The 10,826-nt window shown below is 36.4% G+C and overlaps 2 protein-coding genes across 2 annotated transcripts; both read right to left on the reverse strand.

Annotated features, from left to right (window-relative positions):
- Positions 1–315: 315 nt before the first annotated feature.
- Positions 316–3,474, reverse strand: LOC127414988 (PRA1 family protein 2-like). Its single transcript, XM_051653418.1, has 3 exons — positions 3,247–3,474; positions 2,792–3,009; positions 316–1,468 (listed from the first exon to the last, which is right to left on the reverse strand). Exons 1-3 carry the CDS (start codon positions 3,423–3,425, stop codon positions 1,329–1,331), a joined length of 537 nt encoding a protein of 178 aa, XP_051509378.1. The 5' UTR covers positions 3,426–3,474; the 3' UTR covers positions 316–1,328.
- Positions 3,475–3,539: 65 nt separating this feature from the next.
- Positions 3,540–10,463, reverse strand: timm17b (translocase of inner mitochondrial membrane 17 homolog B (yeast)). Its single transcript, XM_051653419.1, has 6 exons — positions 10,427–10,463; positions 9,043–9,142; positions 8,891–8,954; positions 8,631–8,759; positions 8,256–8,366; positions 3,540–8,079 (listed from the first exon to the last, which is right to left on the reverse strand). The coding sequence occupies exons 1-6, from the start codon at positions 10,450–10,452 to the stop codon at positions 7,997–7,999; spliced, it is 513 nt and encodes a 170-aa protein (XP_051509379.1). The 5' UTR covers positions 10,453–10,463; the 3' UTR covers positions 3,540–7,996.
- Positions 10,464–10,826: the final 363 nt, after the last annotated feature.

A 10,826-nucleotide genomic window follows, 5' to 3' on the forward strand; every position in this document is an offset into this window, starting at 1 on the left:
ATTTTTATTTTTGGGTCAACTATCCTTTTAAGTCAGGGATGTACATTCGATATTGTCTTATTTTATTAACGAAAAGCAATTGTTTAGATTTTTGCACTTCAAGCAAAGCCCCCCCTCCAAAAACTAAATTCTAATCGCATACAACTGACAAAAACACAGCCAAAAGTTTAGTTTTAGAAGCAGTAATGACGGCTTGGGATGTTTCTAAAAAGTTATTTCAGTAAAAGGAAGTGTGTAATTATACATTTACATGCACTATGTTTACAGATGACAGCGCCCCTGTGTGGTAGCACACGAAATGACGACAAAGTCTCATGAAATATTAAAGTGTATTTATAAGCAATGGATGAGATATACAAGGCAGCTGATATTGTAAACATTAAACATGAACTGCGTAAGTTCATTAATGAATGAAATCAAAGCAAAAATGTATTTACACTTACTTCATTTATCATTTTTGTGTTCTCATTGTCTTTAAAGTTAGGTAGGAATAAAACCTTACAAGTATTTGTAATGTCCTTAAATGCACAAGCTGTCAAAGGTTTAAACATGCTAAAGAGAAAAAGAAAAAAAAGTTTAATTCCTCATATATTCAGTACTATCTCTAATTTGCCTGTTTACTTTCCTAATGAGGACATAAAACATCATTCTCTAACAATGGCAGTTTTTTGGGTGAAATGCAATTGATGAAGACAGATGTATCTTGGCACTTTTGTATGAGAGCAACCACTAATGCACAAGATGGCACAATTTTGTTGAAAACAAAACAAAACTCAAAACAATATGTAAAAATAATATAATTCAATTTGGTCATTTAATGCACTGGCAAAAAAAAAAAAAAACTTCTTACTCTTAAACTAGCTGCACCCTTCTCTCCACATATTCTTCACAAACTCAAGTGGTCCCCACACAACTGTATAAATGATTAGGTACAGAAAAACTTAAATGCAGACTTAAATGGCACATCTATGGAATGAAGCAGTAACTGGTCTGTTACTCAAATAATAAATATGAATTCAAAAACTCCACCCACACCATATTCAAAGGCATTATTTTGCTATTTTTAGATAAGGACATCTAATATACAGTATAATTGGATGTAGTCCAAAATATAACTAATCAACTATTAACACTGTCCTCCTGTAATGTAAATCTTTTTCATTCTTATACCGCATTACAAATTCACCTAAATCCGGTCCTCTTGGCAAATATATAGTGGCAATTTCTTTTTTATTAATATCCTTTTTATATCTATTTTTGAAGATATATAAGAAGAGCTTAAGGAAGCAGGAGTGGGTGTTAATACAGCTAAGTAGTTGTTAGTACAGCTATGATCCAGCCTCTTGTTCCTGTCCCAGCGCTTCCAGTAGCAGACCCATGGGCGTCCTCTTCAATCCTATACTCTCCAGCTTGTTTTCCAGTTTATTATTAAGGCTTCGGAGTCTTACTGAGGCATGGATAAGGATCACTGTGGGAAGGAAGAGAGAATTGTAAAATAATACATAAAAGTCTTTGGAGCGCTCACAGGTTATTTATTATACTAGAGAAAATTCACATTGTTCAAGAGGTTCATAAAGACTCTAACTAGTTGAGCTGACTTTGTGGACATGACAGAAAAGAAGGCAAAAGTATCATCAAGACCAGCAATAAAGAAAAATACTCAAATTCAACATGAAATCTTTCTTAATGCACCTTTCTGGTCTTATTGTGCATGATTCATCAGCCATCCTACACCCTCAAACTACTTGTATATTTGCAAATATCTGATTTTTTTTTTTTTTTTTGCAATAATATTTAAATATATTGTTTTATATTTTTCCATTGTTATTACAATGGAAATGGGAGGGGATGTAGTCCATTCCCTCATTAAAAGGGATAAAACATGTCTTCAGAAGAGATATGCGAGTGAAAAAACAGATCAACAATTAAGTTCTTTTTTTACTAGAAATCTCCACTTTGACCAGCCCACCTATGTGGGTTCACAAGAGGACCCAGTTCTTCTTCTTCTGTTTTTTTTTTTTGTTTTGTTGTTTTGTTTTTTGGCAATTCTCATTCTTCATAAATATCGCCACCTACCGGGCAGGGAGGGGAAAGAAAAAAGGAAGGGATTAAAAAAAAAAAAAAAAAAAAAAAAAAAGGAAAATAAATCATATTTGCACAACAGCCCAATAGGCGGCAATATGCATGCAAATTGCAAAAAAAAAACAGAAGAACTCTCATGCACACACAGGAGATCTGTGTGAATGTAAATATACAACTTAAATATTGATCTCTTTCTCACCCACACCTATCATATCACTTCAGAAGACACGGATTAAACCACTGGAGTCATATGGATTAATTTTATGCTGCCTTTATATGCATTTTGGAGCTTTAAAGTTCTGATCACCATTCACTTACATTGTATGAACCTACAGAGCTGAAATATTCTTCTAAAAATCTTCGATTGTGTTCAGCAGAAGAAAGTCACATACACATCTGGGATGGCATGAGGGCGAGTAAATGAGAGAATTTTCATTTTTGGTTGAACTGTCCCTTTAACATACATATTCTTATACCTTTGTACTGTTGCGTTCTATTCCTGTTGGATAATATCTTTTCTTGTCAATGAACGTTCTATTTCACTCGAAAATGCATCTGATTACTAAAGTCAAATGGGGTCCGAACAGCATTTCACAATGACTTTAAAGGATCAAATGTGATAAAATTATTACTAATATACGTTGTAAAACATGGGTTTGCATTTCCACTGACATTAAAGACTTATGAGTCAGACAAAACTAATACTAACTTAAAATGGGGAAGGCAATGCCAAAGAGGAAAGCAGCTGCTCCTCCTAAAACGGACAGAAGAAGGTAACTGGAGCCCAAGATTGCAGCTAGACAGAGGGATGGATGATTCCTCCGGAACCGCCGAACTGCAGCCTTATTTTCAGCAGCCCAGACAAACCCCAGGAACAGAAGAATCACAACTGTTGCCCCAAGAATCAGCTGGAATGGCTGGAAATACCTATGGCACCAACATACAGAAATTGGGAAAAACAATAGTTGAAAAATGACAATCCTTTTGCCATAAACTGTTAAAACACACAACTTTTGTTTGCTTTACTCTAAAATGAAACTGTCAGACTGAGACAGAATGATCTTATCGTTTTGCAAGTGTATTCAATGCAGAACAAATTATTGAGTGCTGCTATCCGTAAGTGTTTAGGTCTAAATGAACGAACACGTCACTGGTGTTGCTTACCCGACTATGAGCAGCAATGACACGGCGGATGCAAAATAGTTTGACTGGAAATAGAGCAAGTTGTTTATTATCCGGTTATTCCACCGGTCTAAGTTGCGAACATCAGGCACGGCGAATCTGGCCGAACCCAGAAGATAATCGTCTAATGTTCTGAAAGGCGGAGGCTGGATGTCCACCATTTTTGACGCTGTCGGTGACTACATTTACCAGCATGCACTGCAAACGCTTTTCCGCTAAAACTACCGGGAGAAGACCGTAACATTTGTATTTCTAGGCAAAACATTTTGAATTTAATAAATTAATGAGTGAGTGCTGAATTTGTGTTGAAATAAAAAAAATAAAAAAAAAAATAAATAAATTTATAATAAAAAAAAACATTTCAAAAATCTCATGGTGATATTTTAAAAACTGCATTGGATGAAGCAAAAAACCTGGGGTACTTTCCTAAAAATCATAAATCCTGCTCTGAGGAAGAAAGAAAGTCATACTTGAGGGTGATTAAATAATCAGCAAATTTCATTTTTGGGTGAACTAATCCTTTAAGGTTTAATCCACAGCATCTCAATCAGGTTCAAGTCAGGACTAGGCCACTTCAAAACTTTAATTTTGCTTCTTTTGAGCCATTCAGAGGTGAACTTACTCCAATGCTTTTGATAATTATCTTGCTGCATAATCCAGCTGCGCTTGAGCTTCAACTCACGGACTGATGGCTGACGTTCTCCTTTAGGATTTTCTGGTAGAGAGCAGAAATCATGTTTCCCTCATTTACTGAAAGTCGCCCTGACCCTGAAGCAGCAAAGCATCCCCACACCATCACACTATCACCACCACGCTTGACCGTAGGTATGATGTTCTTTTTGTGGAATTCTGTTTGATTTACACCAGATGTAATGGGACCCGTCTTCCAGACAGTTCCACTTTCAACTCAACAGTCCACAGAACATTCTCCCAAAAGGTTTGAGGATCATCAAGGTGCGTTTTCGAAAAATTCAGACAAACATTTATGTTCTTCTGAGTCAGCACAGCAGTGGTTTTCGCCTCGCCACTCTTCCATGGATGGCATTTTTGGCCAGTGTCTTTCTGATAATGAAGTCATGAACAGTGACCCTGATGCGAGAGAGGCCTGCAGTTCCTTGGATGTTGTCCTTGGCTTGACTTCCTGGATAAGTCCTTGCTGTGCTCTTGGAGGAATTTTGGAAGGTCAGCCACTTCTGGCAAGGTTCACTACTGTGCCAAGTTTTCTCCATTTGGAGATAATGGCTCTCACTATGGCTCTTTGGTGTCCCAGAGCCTTTGAAACAATTTTGTAACCCTTCCCAGACTGATGTATTTCAATCACCTTTTTTCCTCTTCATTTCTGGAATTTCTTTCGACCTTGGAATAGTGTGCTATTGGGTGAGACCTTTTAGCCAACTTCATGCTGCTGAAAAAGTTCTATTTAGGTGTTGATTTGATTGAACAGGGCTTGCAGTAATCAGGCCTGGGTGTGTCTGGTCCAGCTGAACCCCATTATGAATGCAGTTTCATAGATTTGGGGATTTAGTAACTAAGGGGGCAAATACTTTTTCCACACAGGCCCAGTTGGTATTGGATAACTTTTTGCTTCAATAAATAACATCATCATTAAAAAAACTGTATTTTGTGTTTACTCAGATTGCCTTTTTATGTTAGATTTTGTTTGACCTTTTGAAACAATTTAGTATGATACACAAAAACAGAAGAAATCAGGACTGTAAAAGCACTTACATTAATTCTACTGGTCAAACATGTATTATTTTAGCTGTAAAGTTGTTTAAATCATAGTTTTTTTACCGTCATTTTAGGGTTTGTTGACATTACATCATCATGGCAAAAAAGATGTAAAATTGGATAACTTTACACAGAAAATTTAGTAAATGATTTTATCACACTAAAATCATGTAAACACTTATATTTTTTATGTCTTGTGGCTAAACATTTGAAACAGTGAGTATTTTAACATTTACAAATTGGCCCTATTCACTTCCATTGTAAGTGCTTCAATGTAACCCAGATTTTGCTTTTTTAAAGAAAAGGAAGAACAAGTCAAAATTTATTTTTGTGATAATCAACATTATGCCACAAATGCTGTCAACTGAGCTCAACTTGTATTGAACACGAAATATTCCTTTAACACCAAATTACACTTCAAGACAAAATGTATCAACCATAAAATACTCTGAGACAATTTACTCATACATATTCTCTTTCTTGAAGTGCACACACACAAAAAAAAATATCCATCAAAAAAGTGATAAAGAAAGCATAGGAAACTCAGCAGTACAAAACTGAAGAGATTGAAAACATTGAAAGGATCATTGACTTGATCTGATAGAAGAACATTCAAGTGCTAAAGCTGAATATTAATTTCAACAACAGTGTCTCTCCTGACTGCACATTATCAAATGGAGCATATAAACAAATACTAAGTTTGTCAGCACAAGAAAGAAGGCTAGGTGGCTGGCATATTGAAAAAGTGTAAAAGATCAAAATATGATCTAAAAGAGGATCTTTCTTAATGGTGAAGCAATAGTACAAATTCAAGTCATGGATTGCATTAATTCAAAACTTAATAAAACAGGTAAAGATAAATAGAAAAATTTAGTGCAGCCATACATTGCTCATTTGTATAACACTGTATCAGTGACGTTAAAATATGAGCCAAAACTGGCTTTTGTACAGGAATAATTTTTCACGAACTAAAAATTGCTTGAAATGCAATGTCCTTGAATCTTTTCTATTTAGACAAACTATACAGTTTAAGTCAGAAGTTTACATACACTTAGGTTGAAGTCATTAAAACTTATTTTTTAACCACTCCACAGATTTAATATTAGCAAACTATAGTTTTGGCAAGTCGTTTAGGACATCTACTTTGTGCATGACACGAGTAATTTTTCCAACAATTGTTTACAGACAGATTGTTTCGCTTTTAATTGACTATATCACAATTCCAGTGGGTCAGAAGATTACATACACTAAGTTAACTGTGCCTTTAAGCAATTTGGAAAATGCCATAAAATGATGTCAAGCCTTTAGACAATTAGCTTCTGATAGGAGGTGTACTGAACTGGAGATGTACCTGTGGATGTATTTTAAGGCCTACCTTCAAACTCAGTGTCTCTTTGCTTGACATCATGGGAAAATCAAAAGAAATCAGCCAAGACCTCAGAAAAAAAATTGTCGACCTCCACAAGTCTGGTTCATCCTTGGGAGCAATTTCCAAATGCCTGAAGGTACCACGTTCATCTGTACAAACAATAGTATGCAAGTATAAACACCATAGGACCACGCAGCCATCATACCGCTCAGGAAGGAGACACATTCTGTCTCCTAGAGATGAACGTACTTTGGTGCGAAAAGTGCAAATCAATCTCAGAACAACAGCAAAGGACCTTGTAAAGATGCTGGAGGAAACAGGTAGACGAGTATCTATATCCACAGTTAAACGAGTCCTATATTGACATAACCTAAAAGGCTGCTCAGCAATTTAGAAGCCACTGCTCCAAAACCGCCATAAAAAGCCACACTACAGTTTGCAAGTGCACATGGGGACAAAGAATTTACTTTTTGGAGAAATTTCCTCTGTTCCGATGAAACAAAAATTGAACTTTTTGGCCATAATGACCATCGTTATGTTTGGAGGAAAAAGGGTGAGGCTTGCAAGCCGAAGAACACCATCCCCACCGTGAAGCATGGGACAGCATCATGTTGTGGGGGTGCTTTGCTGCAGGAGGGACTGGTGCACTTCACAATATAGATGGCATCATGAGGGAGGAAAATGATGTGGATATATTGAAGCAACATCTCAAGACATCAGCTAGGAAGTTAAAGCTCGGTCGCAAATGGGTCTTCCAAATGGACAATGACCCCAGGCATACCTCCACAATTGTGGCAAAATGGCTTAAGGACAACAAAGTCAAGGTATTGGAGTGGCCATAACAAAGCCCTGACCTCAATCTGATAGAAAATTTGTGGGCAGAACTGAAAAAGTGTGTGCGAGCAAGAAGGGCTACAAACCTGACTCATTTACACCAGTTCTGTCTGGAGGAATGGGCCAAAATTCCAGCAACTTATTGTGAGAAGCTTGTGGAAGGCTACCCAAAACGTTTGACCCAAGTTAAACAATTTAAAGGCAATGCTACCAAATACTAACAAAGTGTATGTAAACTTCTGACACACTGGGAATGTGATGAAAGAAATAAAAGCTGAAATAAATCATTCTCTTTACTATTATTCTGACATTTCACATTCTTACAATAGTGATCCTAACTGACCTTAGACAGGGTATGTTTTCTACGATTAAATGTCAGGAATTGTGAAAAACTGAATTTAAATGTATTTGGCTGAGGTGTATGTAAACTTCAGACTTCAACTGTATATTTTTCTTATGTAGTCAACGTATGATGTGTCAAAACAGGTGTAAACTAAAAATATTATGTGCTTGATGAAAATCTTTGGGTACCAATGCTCCCACTTCTTCCCTTTGCAACAAGAGAAAATACCAAAATGTTTCTCACAATTTATAAATAATACAAATTACTTACTGTTTCCCCCTGAGTGGCATCAGTATAAATAGTATCTATCATCAATACCAGATGATGAACGGTTCAGGCGAGGTTCCCCTCCCCTGGTCTCTGGAGGGTTCTGTGTGTGGAGGCTCCTAAACTTCTAACAGTCCACTCACTTTTTCAAAGTCTATTATATTAGTCACCATGGTAACACAGAGGTTCTAATGATACTGTCCATAACCACGGGTTTCCTGGCCTCCTCCTTTCGGGGGAAGCTGACTCGGGTCCTCCACAAATGGACTCGCTATAGATTGAGAAAGAAGACCATGTTAAGGGTAGCAAAACAAAACAAAAGGTAGATATTGAACAATGCAATACACAATGTCTTATAAATCACATTTATAGTAAGTGGCATACTTATATAATCATTTTTTTTAAACATCCACATGCAATAACCCTATTCAGACATGTGTAACTCACGATTCTGAAACTGCTGTGCTGTGTATCTAGTAAGGAGTATCCCAAAGCCCTCAATTAGGGCAAGCAGGATTCCACCCATCATTGCAGAGCCCGCCATAGCTAGAGGTCCACCTGAAATACAAAAATACACATAAATGCAACCATTTTATCAATAAGCAGTCTTATGATCCTGAGGAATTATGATAAATCTGCATTAGAGGAATGGAGGTCCAAATTCAAGGCTAAAGTTTAATGCAGCAAATATGTTATCATAGAAAACTACATTCAGGTAATTATTTTCAATGGCTTGATATATATCCAAAGTCTACCTTGTAATATGGTTAGATTGTGGGAAAATATTGATAATACAAAATATTTTAGTGCTGCTAAACTTACTGCGTGCAGCCAGTATAGCTCCAGTCATGGCTCCACTGGTGATGGAGTTCCAAGGGTCTTCCTTGCCACGTAGACGCACTAAACCACAGTCTATGGTGGAAAAGAGTCCACCCCATACAGCAAAACTACCTGAAGGGGACAAAGAACCCATGCAACACTGTCAGAATTCATTGCGTTTTCATCACTTTATGCTACAATACAGAAACAATGACCCAAAAAGTATAAAGAAAGAAGATACTAAGAAACAAAACAAAAATCACCTCCAATTTGTGGTGCTCTAACTCTCACAGCATTTGCACTCCCTCTCAGCCTGTGTCGTACACCCTAGAGAAAAATGTGTTTGTTATTCAGAATTAGTTTAATGGATTGATAATAGCTTAGCACTAATGTGTCATGATGTCAGTAAACATACCACAGGGGCGTTGCGAAAGCCTTTAACAGACTGGAACACCCCACCACCAATGGCCCCCATGGTAAATGCACCCCCACAGTCATCAACTATCCTCCATGGACTAACAAAAATAAATAAATAACTGTGGTAAACAAACTCTGACATGTTAACTTACATTAAAAAAAGTATAAAATAAATAATTTTCAAATAAAGGAAAACAGCTGAATTTATTGTGCTGACAACTGAAACAAGATGAGATCCCACATGATTACAAGGTGTTTATAAAATACTATATGCTTATATTAATTTTGACAACAGTGTCTGAACTGTTGTAGCAGACTAATACAAGGGTTTAAAGTGAAGATTTAGAGTAAAAAATATTACTTAAATTTTTATGTTTTTCATCAACACCTATCATATCGCTTCTGAAGATATGAATTTAACCACTGGAGGCATATGGATTACTTTTATTCTGCCTTTGTGCTTTTTGGAGTTTCAAAGGTCTGATCACCTTTCACTTGCATTGTATGGACCTACAGAGCTGAGAAATTCTTCTAAAAATCTTCATTTGTCTTCAGCAGAAGAAAGAAAGTCATACACATCTAGGATGGCATGAGGGTGAGTAAATGATGAGAGAATTTTCATTTTTGGGTGAACTATCCCTTTAATACAAGTTAAGCTCAATCGACAGCATTTGTGGCATAATGTTGATTACCACAAAAATGTATTTTGACTTGTACCTCCTTTTCTTTAAAATAAGCAAAAATCTGGGATATAGTGAGACACCTACAATGGAAGTCAATGGGTCAATCCGTAAATGTTAAAATACTCACTGTTTCGAAAGTATAGCAACAAGATGTAAACAATATGTGTGTTAATATGATTTTAGTGTGATAAAATCACTTACTAACCTTTTTTGTGTAAAATTATAACCAGTTTTACTACTTTGTCATGTAATAGCATGAACTCTAAAAGCCTAAAATGTCTGTAAAATGATGATTTAAACAACTTAACAGCTCAAATAATACATGATTTTTGACAGAAGAATTAATGTAAATGCTTTTATTAAATTATAAGCTTCACATTTCTGCCTTTAAACCCTCCAAAAATTCACTTCCATTGTACGTGCCTCACTGTTACCCAGATTTCTGCGGGGGCGGGTTTAAGAAAAAGAGGGACGAGTCAAATTATTTTTTGTGGTAATCAACATTATGCCACAAATGCTTTCGATTGAGATTAACTTGTATTGAACGCAGAATATTCCTTTAAGAGTACGATTGTCCACAAACAAATGCACAAAGAAGACAGCAAACGGGGATATTAACTGGTTTAAACATTATCTGTTTCTTCTCACGACCTGAAGTGCGGACATATCAAAACAGTTGTCAGAAAGCTTGTACTTTACCAAGGTTCACGGGCATACTCCTCCATGATAAACTGCAGCTGACGTCAGTGCAGTTACGCAATTTTTTTCGTGACAGGATGGATTGACCAGAGCCCTCCTACAAAATGTATTATCATCAAATGCCTAAACGTGTTGTTTTTTTAATGGATATCTAAGGAGGAGATGCTTCGGTGTGCTGAATAAACTGCTTTTGTGAATAAACAGCTCATCACTTAATGAACTGACGGCCTATCCGCTAACCTTCAATATGTTTACACGAAATAAACCTTTTGGAATAACCTATCTGTGAAATTTACTACGATAAATATGGCGTTTTATAAGAGAAGACATGAACATTTTTGCGACAGGTAGGTTTCAGTTTACGGCTCTCCTCATTCATTTGTATGGTATCCGCAAACGG

This window comes from Myxocyprinus asiaticus, chromosome 24 (genome assembly GCF_019703515.2).
Source record: "Myxocyprinus asiaticus isolate MX2 ecotype Aquarium Trade chromosome 24, UBuf_Myxa_2, whole genome shotgun sequence".
Lineage (NCBI taxonomy): Eukaryota > Metazoa > Chordata > Actinopteri > Cypriniformes > Catostomidae > Myxocyprinus > Myxocyprinus asiaticus.

Bases quoted from the DNA above. Each gene is read 5' to 3' on its own strand.
- timm17b (XM_051653419.1), bottom strand. From the start codon at position 10,452: ATGGAGGAGTATGCCCGTGAACCTTG. The intron at 8,760-8,890 runs GTGATTTTTGTT...TGTCCCCTTCAG, and splicing joins TAGAGCACCACAAATTGGAG to GTAGTTTTGCTGTATGGGGT. The intron at 8,080-8,255 runs GTGAGTTACACA...CTCAATCTATAG, and splicing joins AGCACAGCAGTTTCAGAATC to CGAGTCCATTTGTGGAGGAC.
- LOC127414988 (XM_051653418.1), bottom strand. From the start codon at position 3,425: ATGGTGGACATCCAGCCTCCGCCTTTCAGAACATTAGACGATTATCTT. The intron at 3,010-3,246 runs GTAAGCAACACC...TTGGTGCCATAG, and splicing joins TCATTGCTGCTCATAGTCGG to GTATTTCCAGCCATTCCAGC. The intron at 1,469-2,791 runs GTTAGTATTAGT...TCCTTCCCACAG, and splicing joins CATTGCCTTCCCCATTTTAA to TGATCCTTATCCATGCCTCA.